At 40.2% G+C, this 19,754-nt stretch overlaps 1 protein-coding gene across 2 annotated transcripts in view; it reads right to left on the bottom strand.

Moving 5' to 3' along the window:
* Positions 1-16,182, bottom strand: part of LOC130919329 (ubiquitin-conjugating enzyme E2 R2-like) — a 33,086-nt gene extending 16,904 nt beyond the window's left edge. The window contains exon 1 of one of the 2 annotated variants that reach the window (XM_057841924.1): positions 15,899-16,182. In XM_057841924.1, coding sequence (XP_057697907.1) covers positions 15,899-16,081 — 183 coding nt within the window. In that variant the 5' untranslated portion in view covers positions 16,082-16,182. The remainder of the gene's footprint in view (positions 1-15,898) is intronic. The other variant, XM_057841925.1, reaches the window with a different exon arrangement.
* Positions 16,183-19,754: the final 3,572 nt, after the last annotated feature.

Here is a 19,754-nt window from a genome sequence, read left to right as displayed (position 1 = left end):
GAAATTTGAGAAATTAAAAATGCGGTGACTTATTAGTCAGAAAAGGCTTTGAAAATATTTTTTAAAGCTTTAAGGACTCCTGTGACTGTTCATGAGTTAATAAAGAGATGGTGCAAAAAATGGCAACCATGGCAGAGTCTAAAGGTGAAATCATTGCTGACAAAACAAAGGAATCTTACTTTTGTAAAAAAAATAAAATAAAAAAAATACATTCTATATTCTATAAAATATTCTATGCACTGACAAAATGAGTTATTTGGATGGCGAGTCTTGTAACAGCCAGTGTAAATGTAACAGCATTTGAGAAAAAGAACTGTTTCAACAGTCAAACTTGATGCCAATCCGTGTGTGATCGTCTGGGGCTGCTTTGACGCTACATGGCCTGGAAGACATTGTGATTGATGGAACCAGGAATTCTCCTCTTTACCAAAAAGCTGAAGCGCACTTGGGTTCTATAACCAGAGGGTATATTGACCATGACCAAGTAGCTGGACAAGGCATGTCAAAAATAAATACATAATGATGACTGTTCAAATTCATGTTTGACCAAAGCGGCATATTGCAGAAAATCATCCAGCTTAATGTAGAAAAATATATAATATATAGGTCTACTTTTTCCTTATATAAAGTTCAAGCCGTTATTTGGAGGGAAAAAAAAAACTTTTTTTGGTATATGGGAAAATAGAGGCTATCGTTGACGATCATTTAAGTAGCAAAACCTGCTTGGATAACTAAGAATTAAATATCAAATCGGATTTTTTGGGAAACAAAGTTGAATCTGGGATTTTATTTTAGCCATTGTTGACTTGTCCATTACTTTCCATATTTGACACACTGATTTTGCTCTTTGTCATGCAACTGCGTGTAGAATGAAAAATTATTGGAAAAATTTTGGGTCCCATCCCATGAGAGTAATATTTCTAACATTGCTACTGAATTATCTCTACAGTAAAGCTCGGTAGCACTGACAAGGCATTTGAGGAAGCAGGGAGTTAGTTATTGGGGGCGTCAAACACAAGCGAAGAGCTGACACTGTGTAGAACTGGTAGGCTCCTATGTGGTCCTGGTTGTTGTTGTTTTTTGCATATTCAGCTGTCACCACATCCCATAACAATCTACCACTCACAACTGCCTTCCATTAAGGTGTGTGGTCTCACTCACCACTTCTCCGGTCCTGTAATAGGTGATGAAAAACAGTGGGAACTTGTGATAGACCAGAGTGTTCCCAAAACACACCTAGTGTTTAAGACAACAATTAAGATTTAGCCTTGGCTCCATCTTTTCCCAAACACATAAATGTGTCATAAAGTATCATTTTGTTCTTAAAACATATTTTTCCCATGTTAGGGTGTTTGGGCTGATTTGCACAAGGACACTTCGACCCCACTCACATAAAAAGACTACTAAGCGTTATATTTATAAAAAAATAAAAAAATAAAAATAAAGTAAAATAAAAAAAAAAAACTCAGAAACTGATCAAATTCAGTCAACAAAAGGTAAACTAGGAATACAGAACCACTACAGGTAGTCCCCGGATCACGAACGACGCTGGCAACGTAACCAGAATTTCCACGCAAGTTGGAATTAACCCTTTGTGTTCCCCTAAATCTCAAAATAACTATCCAATAACATGTATTATACCTCATTGTAGTCCTTGCCAAGTCGTAGCTAGCCAACGAACTAAGCTGCAATCTTTCCCCTCTCTTTCACTTACAGTGCTGACCATAAGTATTGGCACCCCTGCAATTCTGCAAGATAATGCTCAATTTATCCCAGAAAATGATTACAATTACAAATGTTTTGGTAGTAATATCTTCATTTATTTTGTTTGCAATGAAAAGACACAAATGAGAATGGGAAAAAAATCATTTTACACAAAACTCCAAAAATGGCACAGACAAAAGTATTGGCACCCATTGAAAAATAATGCTTTTCTATTTTGTGTAATTAACAGCACTTGTTACTTACCTGTGGCACATAACAGGTGGCAAGATCTAAATCACACTTGCAGCCAGTTAAAATGGATTAAATTTGACTCAACCTCTGTCCTGTGTCCTTGTGTGTACTACATTGAGCGAAGAGAAAAGATCAAAGCTGTCTGAGAACTTGAGAAGCAAAATTGTGAGGAACCATGGGCAATTTCAAGGCTACAAGGCCATCTCCAAAGACCTGAATGCTCCTGTGTCTACCGTGCGCAGTGTCATCAATAAGTGTAAAGCCCATGGCACTGAGGCTAACCTCCCTAGATGTGTACAAAAAAAATTGACAAGATATTTCAACGAAAGATTGTGCGGATGGTGGATAAAGAACCTCGACTAACATCCAAACAAGTTCACGCTGTCCTGCAGTCCGAGGGTGCAACAGTGTCAACCCGTACTATCCATCGGCGTCTGAATTTAAAGGGACTCTATTAGAGGTGTGCAAAATTTCCGATTCTTAGATTATTCGCGATTCGGCCATGGAAGATTCGAGAACGATTCACAAACTTCCAAATTCCGATTATTGAAATATGCCAAGTAAAGCGGAAGTACAACACACTCAGCGCGCCGCGCGGTCTTCGGGACGGAACGGAGCGGGAGTAGCTAAACATTATGCTTCTCATTAACCGGCCCCTCGGGTAATGCCAACGCTCAACTCACGGCTCTAGCTCAACTCATGCCACGAGATAAAAAAACACAACAACATACCTGACTGCTGCCGAAAAGCTGCTACAAGTACAGCTAAGCTACATAATGTTACGGTAGATATCATTTATATAGGACTAGATGGATAATAGACTCGGTAGCGGTAGCAGCACATCTGCAAAAAGCTAGATGCGGGCGTTAGTAAACGGCCGCCATCTTAAAGCAGTAAACTTCCCTGCAATGCTGTTGTAGCGAACCTTCGAAGCAAACCTAATTAACTTTTTATCTAAAATACTCCTAAATCGGTAAAATATTGACTTTAATCTATCTTTAAAATAGTTTTAAAACTTTCACATGTCAAAAGTAGACAAAAGGGAAATTATGGAATAACGGGAGCAATTTTAACAACTTTAACGGTTGATTCACAACATTAAATTAATTGAATGTAGTTTAAAGCTGCTGATACAGAATGGGGACTGGAGTTTTTTTATTTAATGTTATTCTCGTATATTTGTTTACTGCTATATGTTAACTTGATACTGAAATAGTAGTTTGGTTTAGCCTGAGAGTATTTTGAACAATTTTGGAACTAATGTACAAAACTTTATTTAAAAAAAAAAGGAGGGGGGTGCATCAATAATCGTTTTATAATCGAATCGGAGCCTCTGAATCGTAATCGTAATCGAATCGTTAGGTGCCCAAAGATTCCCAGCTCTAGACTCTATGGTAGGATACCCAGGAAGACCCCACTCCTGACCCAGAGACATAAAAAAGCCAGAAACTTACCTGAGAAAGCCAAAAACATTTTGGAAGAATGTTCTCTGGTCAGATGACAAAAGTAGAGCTTTTTGGGAAAAGTTTACATGGGAAAAAACGAGGCCTTTAAAGAAAAGAACACGGTCCCCACAGTCAAACAGGCGGAGGTTCCCTGATGCGGGACTGCTTGACCGTGTGCATGGCATTATGAAGTCTGAAGACTACCAACAAATTTTGCAGCATAATGTAGAGTTATGGGTCTTCCAGCAGGACAATGACCCAAAACACACTTCAAAAAGCACTAGAAAATGGTTTGAGAGAAAGCACTGGAGATGTCTAAAGTGGCCAGCAATGAGTCCAGACCTGAATCCCATAGAACACCTGTGGAGAGATCTGAAAATGGCTGTCTGGAGAAGGCACTCTTCAAAACTCAGAGGCCTGAAACAGTTGGCCAAAGAAGAATGGTCTAAAATTCCAGCAGAGCATTGTAAGAATCTCATTAATGGATACCGGAAGCAGTTGTTCGCAATACTTTTGTCTGGCCCGTTTTTGGAGTTTTGGGTAAAATGATAATGATTTAATTTTTTTTTTTCACTCCCTTTTGTGTTTTTTTCATTGCAAGCAAAATCAATGAAGATATGACGACCAAAGCATTTGTAATTGCAATCATTTTCTGGGAGAAATTGAGCATTATCTGACAGAATTGCAGGGGTGCCAATACTTTTGCCCAGCACTGTAATTGCTAAATTTGCACTAATTCATTTGTTCAGAAAATTCAGTCAACAATATTTAGGCCTCTGGGAATAGGAACAAAATCAAGAAGAACCGTCAAGACAAAGAGCCAGAGACCGTGACCCTATTGCCAGAAAAACTTCGATGTCTTAAATGTACCAAGAGACTGTGTTGAGATGCTTACAAAGTTAATTTGGGCCCAAGGCAGACAGGCAGGTTTGACACTATGTGCTTCACAGCTCTCTTGTTCCACTGAGGACGTTGTGTTCTTACATTTCTCCTCAACAGAAGAATTAAGCTAATAGGTTGGATGGAAACTCAGAGTCACAGCTACACAGGATTTCACAGCTAGGCTGCACATTCATTCCCACATACAAGAATTCACAAAGGAATCCTGAACTAGGCACGTGCACTAAGAAGGTCCGTAGTCCGAGGAAGTGAGAACAAAACGCGCCAGTCAAAGCTGGTAAATAAGCGAGTTCATGCTTTCACAATATAGCTGTTGAGAAAGCCATCAGCATGTGCCACTTACTGCTGATGCTAATAACATTTTGTCAAAAAGAATGGTCTTTATTCAAATGTTTATAAATGTTTAAGCAACAGCAACAACAACAAAAACTCAAAATTACCTTGCATTTTTATTGCCTAGACTGAAGGGGAGCCGCTTATGTTAAATGTGCATATAACAACTAAGGCCCTTGCATCGAATCGAACTATGCAGTGCCCAAGTAATCATCATTATATCGTCATGAAATTGGTGATTAGACTAAAGATATGCCAATCGATCGGGATCCATTTCATAAATCTGGGGGCAATTGATGATGGGCCAATTAGTATAAATTAGGGCTGTCAAATTTATCATGTTAACAGGCAGTAAGTAATTTTTTTAATTAATCAAGTTAAAATATTTGACGCAATTAACGCATGCACGGAATGACCCGTTCATGCGTTACCCCAAACAGTTTACAATGACACCGTTTTAGCACATTGGGAGTGAAAAGGCAGAGAAATGCGAGTGGACACAGGCATTCATTTATGATCAGACCAGGGGTCGCGTTAACCGAATATTTTCCGTCATTGACCGTTTTTTTAAAACGGTGACGGAAAAAACTAAAGTCCATCTGTCATTTTGACAGGTTGCAATTCACACCCCAGACCACAGGGTGGCGAGTGAGCATATTAATTAGCTATTATCTCTCTTGATGCATGACGTCGCTGGCCTTACTTGGAAAAAGGTCAACGCAACTGAGTGTCCGAAGTTTCTTCAAAAAGCCCCAAAACGACGATGCTGTTGATAAAAAAGGTGAAAAAAGAGGGACTGATGCAGTGGAGGATGAAGGGCAAACAACCAATCAGCCCTCGGCAACTACTGAGCGAGCAAGCGGCAGCAAGGAGGAAGGTGTGAGACTGCGTTCAGGCCACAGCAGGTGAACTGTTAATTTCATTGTTCCATATCTAGCCTACCTACTGGGGCCACAGTCAGCTGTTTTTGTCACTGCGGAGAAAAAGTTACATATTCATCTGCTTGATGTGTGATGGCACGGTGTGGATTCTCCGTTAAGCTTGTTTGGACAGAATATTAATTAAAAATGAATGAAAACTAAATACTATTGAGTATGTCATTATTATCATTTTAAAAATTTAAGTGACGGGTAAAAATAGATTATGACCGGATTTTTATGACCCTGTCAGTCAAAATGACAGACAACAAAAAAGTCTAGCGCAACCTCTGGATCAGACCATCTTTTTCTTAACACGCTTAATTGAATACAACGCAGAACATATTGTATGCCATTTGCAGCCACTACTGACAGCCATGGTTGCCCAACTTCCCAGCATGCATTTGGGCAAAGCAGGAGACAATCTTTTTCTTAACACGCTGAATTGAACACAACGCAGCCATACTGTATACCATTTGCAGCCGCCACTTACGGTCATGGTTGCCCAACTTCCCATCATGCATTTGTGCAGAGCGGGAGACGATCTTTTTCTTAACACGCTTAATTGAACACAACGCAGAACATACTGTATACCATTTGCAGCCACCACTGACAGTCATCGGTTGCTCAACTTCCCATCATGCATTTGGACGGAACAGTTAAAGAGCATATGACACCAGAAAAAAAGTCTTAAATGGCATTATTATGTGAATTAGAATCATATTTTGAGACGATTCGACTTAATACAACAATTTAGCAAAGCGCAGATGACGAGAAATTAGTCTTTTAATCTGCCGGTTAGCCACGCCTACCATTATAGGGCTTTAGCGTCCCCAACAGGTGGATGACGTCAGCGGTAGACTGGGCTCATCGGTTTTACTATTCAGCCCATTGAGGGGGAATTGTTCAGAACGAGGAAAACGCGACGAAGAGAGCCGCAAAATGTCATTGTTTCAGTCTCTCTACTCCAATATTTTTACAGGATATTCTTTTTATCCAAGTATTTTTCCCCAATAGCTATATAAATGGCTTGAGAAGGACCAGTCAGCCCGTCGAGGGGGAACTATTCACAATGAGGAAAATGCGACGAAGAGAGCGGCAAAATGTCATTGTTTCTGTCTCTTTACTTCCATATTTTTACAGGATATTCTTTTTATCCAAGTATTTTTCCCCAATAGCTATATAAATGGCTTGAGAAGGACCAGTCAGCCCGTCGAGGGGGAACTATTCACAATGAGGAAAATGCGACGAAGAGAGCGGCAAAATGTCATTGTTTCTGTCTCTTTACTTCCATATTTTTACAGGATATTCTTTTTATCCAAGTATTTTCCCCAATTGCTAAATAAATGGCATGGTCAAGACAAATAACAATCTTGTGCTAAATGGAATATGAAATAATAAAAATCCATTTATTCAAGACGACATGGCAAAATTACTACATAATGGTCAAAACTGTCGACTTCACCTTTACTGTCGCACCTCCCAAACGATATTTTATGACACCTAAATCGGACATATGTCATTTCCCTTCCCCGGCTTCGGAGAATGTAAACAAACCAGAAGGAGTGACAGCTAGCCGACATGCTAACCCGAACCGAGTGACGTTTCAAAGTCTTCAAAGCGGAAAATCACACATAGCTATCCTGGATTATTTGACATGACGACCCGGTTGTCGAATGTCTTAGCGGATCGGCAAACCGCCCGGCGGAGAGCAATTTACAGTTCGTTCCCCGGAGGAGGGTGGCTGGAGCTAACGCAGCTAACGTGCTGCTGCTAATGCATTAGGAGAGCTTTTTACATTTCCTCGTAAGTCCAATGGTCCCACAGTAAATATCCACGGTGAATGGGAACCTTTTGAAACTCCAAAAAGGCGCATACGCCTCTCCCTCATACAGAATGATTTTTCTGCAGCCGTTTGGCTGGCGTGATGCGAAAAATAAACATATTAATCCGCAAAATCAGCTGGATCCTTCGTCCTCATACACAACAGTACACTGTAGCGTGAAGAGGACGTCTTCTACCGTACACGTCACAGCGCCCTCCTCCTCAATGCAAGACCGAAGCCGGAAGTCACTCATTTTCCTGGCGCGGGATTCAAAAAACTAAATAACTATAGCGATCGCTTCCACACACATCCAAGCGGTCCATATCATTCAGGAGCATAAAATACCGCGTGTATTATGAAATAAACATGCTTTTTCGTGTCACAGGCACTTTAAGTCGCTACAGTATCACTTATTGAAAGCACAACAAAAATAATATACCTATCTCTCAAAAAAATAATGTTCACAAAAAGAAAAGCGCTCAGTGTAAAGAGAACTGGCATTCCCAATCAAAATAGCTATGCAAAATACGTACCATATTCAATCGTTGACGATCTTGGCGAAAAGTATTGCCTAAGCACATAGGCGGAGTTTGACTTTTGGGGAAGGGGGGGCACAACATGTTGATGACCCCGAAATGCTGTGTCAAAAATAAAATTAACTTACAAGAATATTTATAATAATACGTTGAAAATTTTTGTTTCCCATCATTCTTGAGGGGAATTCTAAATCAGACTGCTGGCAGGACAGCTACACTTCTCACCCAGATCATCATCCATTGAATATGGTACGCCCGCCTGTGTCTTGCCAATGTAGTTACCTCAGTCAAAAATTGAATCCCCTGGGCGGAGCCGTATGGAGGTTGATTTGTCTTTGTTATTCGATCAAAAAAAAAAAAAAAAAGTTGCTTCAATCAAAAAAAAGTTGCTACAATCAAAATACATATTTTTCATTTTTAAAAAAAAATCACTTCAATAAAAAAAATGTGTTTGAATGCAAAAATAAATTTGAAATTCAAAAAAATGCATTCGAAAGCTATTTTGATTTGAATGTTTTTTTTATTTAAGTCAATTTTTTTGATTGATGTTACTTTTTTGATAGAAGTAATGTGGTTTTATGTTTGGGCCACATTTTGGCTAGGACATTTGTGTCATTATTAATCAATCAAAAAATAAGTTGCTTCATACAAAAAGAAATATTTTCAAAACAAAAATCACTTCAAAGAAAGAAACATTTTAATCAGAAAAAAGGTGATTTTTTTCCCCCCAAAAAATATAATGAGACTCAAAAATTTGCATTTGAGCACTTTTTTCGTAAAAAAAAGTTTTCTTTGATTTTAGCTATCCTTTTTGTGTTTGGGCCATATTATAGGTAGGGCATTTGTGTCTAAATTAGTGTTGTATCGGTCGCGAACGATTCGTTCTTTTTGAACGAATTGTTTGGGTGAACGAGACCGAACTAATCACCATCTGCACTGATTCGTTCTATGAAGTTGGTGCTTGTTCACTGCGTGGGAGGGCGTTGAGCAAGCGGCAGCGTCTTCTGACATCGCACACGACCAATCAGACGCCAGCCTCATCGCGGGCAGGGGAGGGACCGGAAACAGAATCAGCGCGTATGTCACTCACTTCCACGTGTGGCCAATAAGCAGCCAGCGTGCAGGCAGGGGGGGCAAGACTGAGTTTTGTCACTTCCCGTTCAGTGACTCGGTCCTCCGGCTCCTGACCTAGCTTGCTGCTAACTTGACTTTCCAGTAATGACTATGCGGTGAACGAATCAAATAATGAAAGGAAAGGACTTTGTCACATATTTGTTAACGTGGAGCCTATCAAATGCAGCTCTAAAAGACAAAAACACCACACAAATCTAGCGAGCATGGTTTAGTGTACTACTTTTCTCAACAGACTCGGGACTACCTATTACGACATACTATCAAATTTACAGTAATTTAAAACACGGGTAGCTACGAGGCAAGCAAAAGCTGAGCTGCGGTCGCGTGACGGCAATGAAGGAGGCAAAGAACTGTCACTATATGGAGGCTTCATGGCAGCGATATTTACCTCATATGTGCACAGAAAAAAAGAATATATAGTATGATCACCATAATACTGATTTGCAATTAAACGGTATATACATGTCCATTTTTTCCAAGTGTTTTATTTTTTTTTTCGTGTCAGATGTTGGTTGGTTTGACAAATTATGTCAATCCGTCCATCATGTGCTACTCAAGCGCCCCAAAACAACGCACATGGACACGGGAGATGTCGCAATATGTCTACATTTTTCTTATCAGACTAATGAGAGTAGAAAGGCGATATCGTAAAGAGCAAACAATTTTCTTGTCAGCATTTGACGATCTGAGATGCGGGGACGACAGGGGAGCTGACCGGATTATTTTATTTATTAATACCAGTGCAAAAATTCAATACGATCACCATAATACTGATTTGCAATGAAACTATATACATGTCAATTTTTTCCGAGTGTTTTTTTTTTTTTTTTTTTCGTGCCAGAGCGTGTCGGTTGGTTTGACAAATTATGTCAATCCGTCCATCATGCGCTACTCAAGCGCCCCAAAACAACGCACGCGGACACGGGAGATGTCGCAATATGTCTACATTTTTCTTAACAGACTAATGAGGGTAGAAAGGCGACATCGTAAAGAGCAAGCAATCATTTCTCGTCAGCATTTGACGATCTAAGATGCGGGGACGACAGGGGAGTTGACCGGATTATTTTATTTATTAATACCAGTGCAAAAATTCAATACGATCATCTTAATACTGATTTGCAATTAAACTGGCAAATATCAAAATGTAGTATTGTCTTTATTTTAGAGCAGCACATTCGACAACTAGCTATTTACACTTATATTTTTAACAATAGTGACTAAAAATAATAGTGATGAGCATAAAAACAAAAATACAACAGAGCAAGATGTAAATATGATGTGTTGGTCGTTCCATATTCAGAAATTAAACTTTCGATTTATTTTTATTTTCGTGACAGCAAGCATGCTGCGTTGGCTGGTTGGTAGCAAGCAGCATTGTAAATGTGATCAAGAACATGCTAATGAAAGTCCGTGCGCCCCCGACCCCAACCCCCCGCCCCCCCCACAAAAGGAAAATGTTTAACCGTGTCCTCAATCGAAATGCAAGCACGAGCCATGACTTTGAGCCCATAGAACTAGGACAGACGACGCGGAAGTTCTCCCTCTCTTTTGCAGCAGCGGGAGGGCGACGAGGCTGTCTGTGAAAGCAGAATGATATCGCCTGTCACTCATTTCTGAAACTACGACGAGTGGTCAATGTGCAAGAGAGGGAGGGACCAAGCAATGTCACTTCCCGTTCAGTTATACTGCGAAGCGGTCTTTGGTGATTCGTTCGGCAACGTCACTTCCCGTTCACTAACCGAACGATTCATTTGGGCGGGGAGGGAGATGAGGGGGGCGAACGATTCGTTGAACGATTCGTTTGAACGAATCTTTTTACTGAACGATCCGGAATGGATTCGTTTACTCAAGTGAACGACAGATCCCGTCACTAGTCTAAATCATTCAATCCCCAAAAGTTGCTTCAATCATAAAACATATTTTCAAACAAACAAAAAAAATCTTTTATAAAAAATAAAATTGCCCTCCCCACTTTTTTTTTTTTTTTGGGAAAATGATATGCAAAGCAAATGACCTTCTAAGATGCTAGTCACATGATCTGTTCGAAAAATCATTTTGACCCATTAGAATTTTTATTTTTTTTGTTAATTTCAATAATTTTTGTTGTTTTCTTGCTTTACAACTTTTATATATTATAGGAAAGTCAATGGGGTACCACACGCTACACGTCACTTCCGCTCATTAATATTTATGACGTTAGCTTCTGTGGCTCTGCTGTTAGCTAAGGGGGGACAAGCTCTTGTTTGTCCCCAATAGGAAATGAATGGTAATAGTGTACGACGGAGAAGTTTACAGAGCTAAACCTACCAATTCTGTCCGAAAATGATGTCCCTGGTGCCAAATTCACTGTTAAAGATGTGGAAGAACATACAAATGTTCAGTTAAAGAGACGGCTGAAAAATACGGAAAAAAACGAGCCGACCTAAGCTTGTCTTAGCTTTTTTATCGACAACTTTTTCTTACGCCACTGACAATGACATTCTCCTGTTTCAACAATCTATCCTTTACTACCATAAGCCCCATCTTTCTTATATATTATATCCCCTGGTTGTCTTACAACTCTGACCGTTCTTTTGGGGGACATTGCTGTTTTGTGTAGCGATCGCAAATGCTACTCGTTGGCAGCCAACGAACAATTCATTTTTTTTCATTAATAACAAATCTTAATTCTATTAATTTGTTTACACTTCCCCCTTACGAAAGTTGTTTCTTTACAACAGAAAAGGTAACAACGGTGGCAGTCAGATACCGCCTTCATTTTTTTTTGAGGTCATTCATTGTCAGACAGAAGCAGCACGAAAAACGCCACGTGAAAAAAATAACTCAAAATATCAAAAAGGCTTACCTCTTGGCCCTAAAAAAATGTTTACTGCATATGAAATGTGAACGGCTTCACTTTGCTGGCGTTAAACTGGTCTTTTAAACGTCCGCGGCATAGTTGCTCCATTCTTCACATTTTTTGGTTCCGGGAGAGTATGAAGAAAACATCCTTTATACGTCGTAATGTCTAGAGCCGTTTCTACAAGTTCCATAGTAGCAGTGAATAATCGGCATGTCAGTTTTTTTAAAAGATTACCGGTGAAAGAAGGCCGAAATATAATGTTTTGCATGCGCGGCCTGTAGGGGTGTAACGGTACACAAAAATCTCGTTTCGGTAAGTACCTCGGTTTTGAGGTCACGGTTCGGTTCATTTTTGGTACACTAAGAAAACAAAATGCAAAATATAAATGTGCTAGTTGTTTATTACACACCTTTGTGCTTTCAACAATAGGAACATTAGCCTATACAAAGCTAGAATTCTGCTCAAAAAGTAGCGGGTATTTAAAGATAATCCAACAACAATTCGCCTTTCAGAACCCGCAAATTGGTCAGCTTTCTTTCTGAAAGAAAGAGGAAAAAAGAAGTCCTGTGCTAAAGAGAAAAGCAGTCCCAATGAAAAAAAATTTAACATGTATTTTACAAATGAAATGCCTCAATGAATCATTTTTCCTTATGAACGGTTTTCAAAAGCTTTAGTGGTGGATTTTCTCAATTTAAAGCGCCACACAAAAATTAATAAAGTTAATTTTGTAAGCAGGATCTGTGTATTATTCTTATTATTTAATTACAGGTGTTTTAGCTCATTTAAATTTATCTTATTTAAATGGGCTATCATCTATTCTATTACGTGTTTATATTTTACAAATGTGATGTAGTATTCATTTATATTGTATATTTTATGTTGTATAAATTTAGTTCCTATGTGAATATTAGTTCCTACTTGTTTTGTTGTGGCAGGAGGGTTTTGTATTGAACACGGGGCCGTGTTGGTTATTATTATAGCAGAGAAGACAGCAGTAAATCAACAAAGACAAGTCAACTGTGCCCCGATCTACCACTCAAGACATTTGATGGGACTCAAAAAGTGGGTTACGATTGCATATTTAGTAGGGCTGTCAAAATTATCGCGTTAACGGGCCGTAATTAATTTTTTAAAATTAATCACGTTAAAGTATTTGACGCAATTAACGCACATGCCCCGTTCAAATCGATTTTAATGACAGTACAGTGTAATGGCCACTTGTTACTTGTGTTTTTTGTCTCCCTCTGCTGGCGCTTTGGTGCGACTGATTTTATGGGTTTAAGCCTCATGAGAATTGTGTAATTATTGACATCAACAATGGCGAGCTACTAGTTTATTTTTTGATTGAAAATTTTACAAATTTTATTAAAACCAAAACATTAAGAGGGGTTTCAAAATAAAATTTCTATAACTTGTACTAACTTTTATCTTTTAAGAACCAAAAGTCTTTCTATTCATGGATCGCTTTAACAGAATGTTAATGTTAATGCCATCTTGTTGATTTGTTATAATAAACAAATACAGTACTTATGTACAGTATGTTGAATGCATATATCAGTCTTGTCTTATCTTTCCATTCCAACAATAATTTACAGAAAAATATGGCATATTTTATAGATGGTTTGAATTGCAATTAATTGCGACTAATTACAATTAATTTTTAAGCTGTGATCAACTCGATTAAACATTTTAATCGTTTGACAGCCCTAATATTTAGACATGGTGGGAATACGGGTCTGAACTCTGAACGTTTGTTAAGAGCAGTGTAAAAAGAATGTTAGCATTTTATAGCATTTAAGCGAGGGGACTTTTGCTATGTAAGTTAGCCAACTATTCTTTTGTTTTATATACAGTGGGAAGAACAAGTATTTGATACACTGCCGATTTTGCTGGTTTTCCCACTTGCAAAGCATGTAGAGGTCTGTAATGTGTATCATAAGTTCTCTTCAACTGTGAGGGACGGAATCTAATACAAAAATCCAGAAAATCACTTTGTATGATTTTTAAATAATAAATTTGCATTTAATTGCATGAAATAAGTATTTGATACATCACAAAAATCGAACTTAATATTTGGTACAGAAACTTGTTTGCTATTACAGATACATATTATAGGTGCTATTATAGATTCCTGTAGTCCTTGACAAGGTTTGCACACACTGCAGCAGGGATTTTGGCCCACTCCTCCATGCAGATCTTCTCCGGAGCCTTCAGGTTTCGGGGCTGCGTGCGGCCGGGCAACACGGACTTTCAGCTCCCTCCATAGATTTTCTATCGGGTTCAGATCTGGTGACTGGCTAAGCCACTCCAGGACCTTAAGATGCTTCTTACGGAGCCACTCTTTAGTTGCCTTGGCTGTGTGCTTTGGGTCGTTGTCATGCTGGAAGACCCAGCCACGACCCATCTTCAGGGCTCTCACTGAAGGAAGGAGGTTGTCAGCCAAGATCTGGCGATACATAGCCCCATCCATCCTCCCCTCAATACGGTGCAGTCGTCCTGTACCCTTGGCAGAGAAGCAGCCCCAAAAAATGATGTTTCCTCCTCCACGTTTCACAGTTGGGATGATGTTCTTGGGGTTGTACTCATCCTTCTTTTTCCTCCAAACACGACGAGCAGAGTTTAGACCAAAAAGTTCAATTTTAGTCTCATCCGACCACATGACCTTCTCCCATTGCTCCTCTGGATCATCCAGATGGTCAGTGGCAAACTTCAGACGTGTCTGGACATGCACTGGCTTCAGCAGCGGGACATTGCGTGCGCTGTAGGATTTTAATCCATGACGGCGTAATGTGTTTCCGATGGTTTTCTTTGAGACTGTGGTTCCAGCTCTCTTCAGGTCATTGACCAGGTCCTGCCGTGTAGTTCTGGGCTCATCCCTCACCTTCCTCATGATCAGTGATGCCCACGAGGTGAGATCTTGCATAGAGCCCCAGAACGAGGCAGATTGACCATCAACATGAACTTCTTCCATTTTCTAATAATCACTCCAACAGTTGTTACCTTCTCACCAAGCTGCTTGCTTATTTTCCTGTAGCCCATCCCAGCCTTGTGCAGGTCTATTATTTTATCCCTGATGTCCTTACACAGCTCTTTGGTCTTGGCCATTGTGAAGAGGTTAGAGTTTGTTTGTTTGAGCATGTGAACAGGTGTCTTTTATACAGGTAACAAGTTCAAACAGGTGCAGTTACTTCCGGTAATGAGTGGAGAACAGGAGGGGTTCTTAAAAAAGAACTAAGAGCCGAAATATTTACTACTTGGTCATGTATCAAATACTTATTTCATGCAGTTTCTGGATTTCTGGATTTTTGTATTAGATTCCGTCCCTCACAGTTGAAGAGAACTTATGATACAAATTACAGACCTCTACATGGCTTGCAAGTGGGAAAACCAGCAAAATCGGCAGTGTATCAAATACTTGTTCTCCCCACTGTAGATCCTCATTTATATATTTTTTTATACTGTTTGAGGCTCAGCTCAAGAATTACAATTTTTTATGTTCCTTATCCGATTACTCGATTATTCGAGCTATATAGTTAATCGATTAATCGACTAAATTAATCGATAGCTGCAGCCTTAGTATGGTCAGTCCGTTACAACATATGGGAAGACAATCTAAATGACCTATATAACTGAACACATTATATGATGCAAATAAAGTTGCTTAAAAGTTGGTAGGGACAATTTGAGCATTTTGTAAAGTTGGTCGTGTTTTGTCCCTACCGTCCCTATGCAAACCTACGCCCTTGCTAAGCAGCCTGATTTAGAATTCCCCTCAAGAATGATGGGAAACAAAACACGTTAATTGTCAACTTGTTATTTTAATATTCTTACCAGTTAATTTTATTACTGACACTGCGTTTCAGGGTCATCAACATGTTGTGCCCCCCGCCCCAAAAGTCAAACTCCGCCTAAGCATTTCGCCAAATGGCTCTGCTTTAGGAATTTAAATGTTTTAGACATTCCGTCTAATGTTGAAAGCTGTTCAATATGCGAAGTAGTTAGACACTCACCTTAAAATAACCGCCTTCGTAGTGTGTGTTCGGTGGCCCAAATATCGCCACTTCCCAGTTATACATGTCCGACTCGTTGACCAGAGTAATTTTGAAGCCTTCCACCGGTTCGTCCTGGAGACTTTTCATCTCCAGCATGAGTGCTTTTTGGGAACTGGCTACAGGATTTCCATGCTGAGCCATATTCCAAACAAACCAACGACTTGGACAAGTCGCGTGAGGCCGCCGCAGCGCAACAGCAAAACGAAAAGAACCAACCCCCCCACCCACTTCCGCTCGGGTCTTTTCAACGTAAAATCAGTATGGGAGGATGCCGTTGGAAAAAAAATTGTTAATACAAAACCAGTTTGATCACGTGGTTATCGCGCACTGCAAAGTGAGCAAGAGAGCTCCCGTTTGGCGTAATGTCTTTGGTTAAAGCCGCGCGTCACGGCCTAATACACAAACGAATGGTGAAAGTCACCCACTTCCGCTCGGGTGTTATCGACGTAAAATTAGTATGGGAGGATGCCGTCGGAAAACTTGTTAATACAAAATCAGTTTGATCACGTGGTTATCGCGCGCTGCAAGAGAGCTCCCGTTTGGCGTAATGTCTTTAGTTAAAAACCCACGTCACGGCCTAATATACAAACGAACGGTTACTCGTAACGCTATGCAAAACGTGTAAACGTGCTACATTTAGATTTTAGTCCTCTCTTTCATTGATGCTGAGCATTTATCCGTCAAATACAATACTAAATCGGTAGGTTTCACGTTTTAATTCTGAACATTGGCCCAAAACAAATCATACTGATTTAAAAAAATTGCCAATATGTTAGTTTACGCACCTAGCATGGGCAAGGCATCATGGGAATTGAAGTTTTACGTTTTCAGCCCTCCGGATGTCCACCAATAAACATTACATTATCCATCAAAAGTGCTAAAAGAAAAGATACTGTCATACCTGTCAACTATAAGCAGACTTTAAGGGGGGGCCAGGCACCCCCTGGTGGGCAAAAAGTGTCATTGCATGTAATTGACGTTCCTAAATATACACTCACTGGCCACTTTATTAGGTACACCATGCTAGTAACGGGTTGGACCCAGGTCTGCCTTCAGAACTGCCTCAATTCTTCGTGGCATACATTCAACAAGGTGCTGGAAGCATTCCTCTGAGAGTTTGGTCCATATTGACATGATGGCATAACACAGTTGGTGCAGATTTGTCGGCTGCACTTCCATGATCCGAATCTCCCGTTCCACCACATCCCAAAGATGCTCTATTGGAATGAGATCTGGTGACTGTGGAGGCCATTTGAGTACAGTGAACTCATCGTCATGTTCAAGAAACCAGTCTGAGATGATTACAGCTTTATGACATGGCGCATTATCCTGCAGAAAGTAGCCATCAGAAGTTGGGTGCATTGTGGTCATAAAGGATGGACATGGTCAGCAACAATACTCAGGTAGGCTGTGGCGTTCCAACGATGCTCAATTGGTACCAAGGGGCCCAAAGAGTGCCAAGAAAATATTCCCCACACCATTACACCACCACCACCAGCCTGAACCGTTGATACAAGGCAGGATGGATCCATGCTTTCATGTCGTTGACGCCAAATTCTGACCCTACCATCCGAATGTCGCAGCAGAAATCGAGATTCATCAGACCAGGCAATGTTTTTCCATGTTCCATGTTGCTAGAGGTCAGGGGAGAATGGCCACACTGGTGCGAGCTGATAGAAAGGAAACATTGACTCAAATAACGCCCGTTACAAACAAGGTAGGCAGAAGAGCATCTCTGAACGCACAGTACGTCGAACTTTGAGGCAGATGGGCTGCAGCAGCAGAAGACCACGCTGGGTGCCACTCCTTTCAGCTAAGAACAGGAAACTGAGGCTACAATTTGCACAAGCTCATCAAAATTGGACAATAGAAGATTGGAAAAACGTTGCCTGGTCTGATGAGTCTCGATTTCTGCTGCGACATTTGGATGGTAGGGTCAGAATTTAGCGTCAATAACATGAAAGCATGGCTCCATCCTGCCTTGTATCAACGGTTCAGGCTGGTGGTGGTGGTGTAATGGTGTGGGGAATACTTTCATGGCACTCTCTGGGCCCCTTGGTACCAATTGAGCATTGTTGGAATGCCACAGCCTACCTGAGTATTGTTGCTGACCATGTCCATCCCTTTATGACCACAATGTACCCAACTTCTGATGGCTACTTTCAGCAGAATAATGCGCCATGTCATAAAGCTGGAATCATCTCAGACTGGTTTCTTGAACATGACAATGAGTTCACTGTACTCAAATGGCCTCCACAGTCACTACATCTCAATCCATTAGAGCATCTTTGGGATGTGGTGGAACGGGAGATTTGCATCATGGATGAGCAGCCGACAAATCTGCACCAACTGTGTGATGCCATCATGTCAATATGGACCAAACTCTCAGAGGAATGCTTCCAGCACCTTGTTGAATCTATGCCATGAAGAATTGAGGCAGTTCTGGATGCAAAAGGGGATACAACCCGTTACTAGCATGGTGTACCTAATAAAGTGGCCGGTGAGTGTATATATATATATATATATATATATATATATATATATATATATATATATATATATATATATATATATAGGAAAGTCAATTTCATGCAGTGACACTTTTCGGCCACCAGGAGGGGGGGGCTGCCACCCCCTTAAAATCTGCTTATGACTGTAAAATATGGAACCACAAAAAATTGGGGTTTGAGTACCTCAACGAGGAAACAACAATAAGCTGTAAACTTTGTCAAACATTACATCCCTGGCTGCATTGGTGGTGGTAAACAAACCAGAGTTACTCTTAAAAAAAGTTTAAACTGGCCACAAAATAATTTCGACTAGACATGTGCCGATTACAGTTTTAAAGGTATACCGAGGTAAAAGGGCGTAGGTTTTCATAGGGACAGGAGGGACATAACGCTAGCAACTTTTCAGGATGCTGAAATTGTCCCCACCAACTTTTAAGCAACCTTATTTGCATTATACCATGACTTCAGGTATATAGGATATTTTGTAAGGATAGAATTGACCCTACCATTATTACGTAAATGAAAGTACTTTCATTATGTTCAGACCTACATTGACCCTTTTCACTTGCTGAATGCTTTCCCCTCAAACGCACGTTTGATTGGCTGATGACTTAACCCCCCCACACACACACACATACATACACATTCACAGCCCTGACAAAAGACGACAGATATTAGAAGTTTTCTTCCACCGGCATCAGGCACTGTAAGTAATGTAAAAAGACGTCAGTGTTGTGGAGGTGGGGAACACATCACTAATTTTGCTACTGAAAAGTCTGACCTGCATCAGACTGCATCATTAGCATAACACTAATCTATATGAATTTCTCAAACTCTAGGAGGAAGCTGCTTTCCTGTATGTTTTCATTAAACTGTAAGAAATGTAGTGAACCAAGGTTTCCCCCCTTCCCAGTTTTTTTTAATTTATTTTTTTATGTGGTGTTTAAGGAGCCCAAAGGAACTTTCATTTTTTGGTTGAGTTTGGCCGTGCTTGTGGACAAAAGCAGTCGTGTTTTACTTGAAGGAAGGCTCCATTTTTTTGTGAGGGTTATCGCCCCTACCAATATTGAGACCAAACCTACGCCCTTGCCGTGGTATGAAAGCGTCATGGTTTTAAAACCGCAAAAAAATCCGTCATACCTTCCTACATTATTAGCTATTTTTTATCTCCCAAAAATGCAGATAGAAATCCCCCGCTTGCAGCTGCAAGGCTCAACCCTCTCCCACCGGTTGTTGCTCAGTGTCAGAGAGTCAGCTGTGCTACATGATGGCTTGAGGAGGTGGAACTCCGGAACCCTCCCCCC

This window comes from Corythoichthys intestinalis, chromosome 7 (genome assembly GCF_030265065.1).
Source record: "Corythoichthys intestinalis isolate RoL2023-P3 chromosome 7, ASM3026506v1, whole genome shotgun sequence".
Taxonomy (NCBI): Eukaryota; Metazoa; Chordata; class Actinopteri; order Syngnathiformes; family Syngnathidae; genus Corythoichthys; species Corythoichthys intestinalis.
The sequence above is the reverse complement of the archived record's forward strand: the minus strand, read 5'-3'. Positions and strand labels throughout refer to the sequence as shown.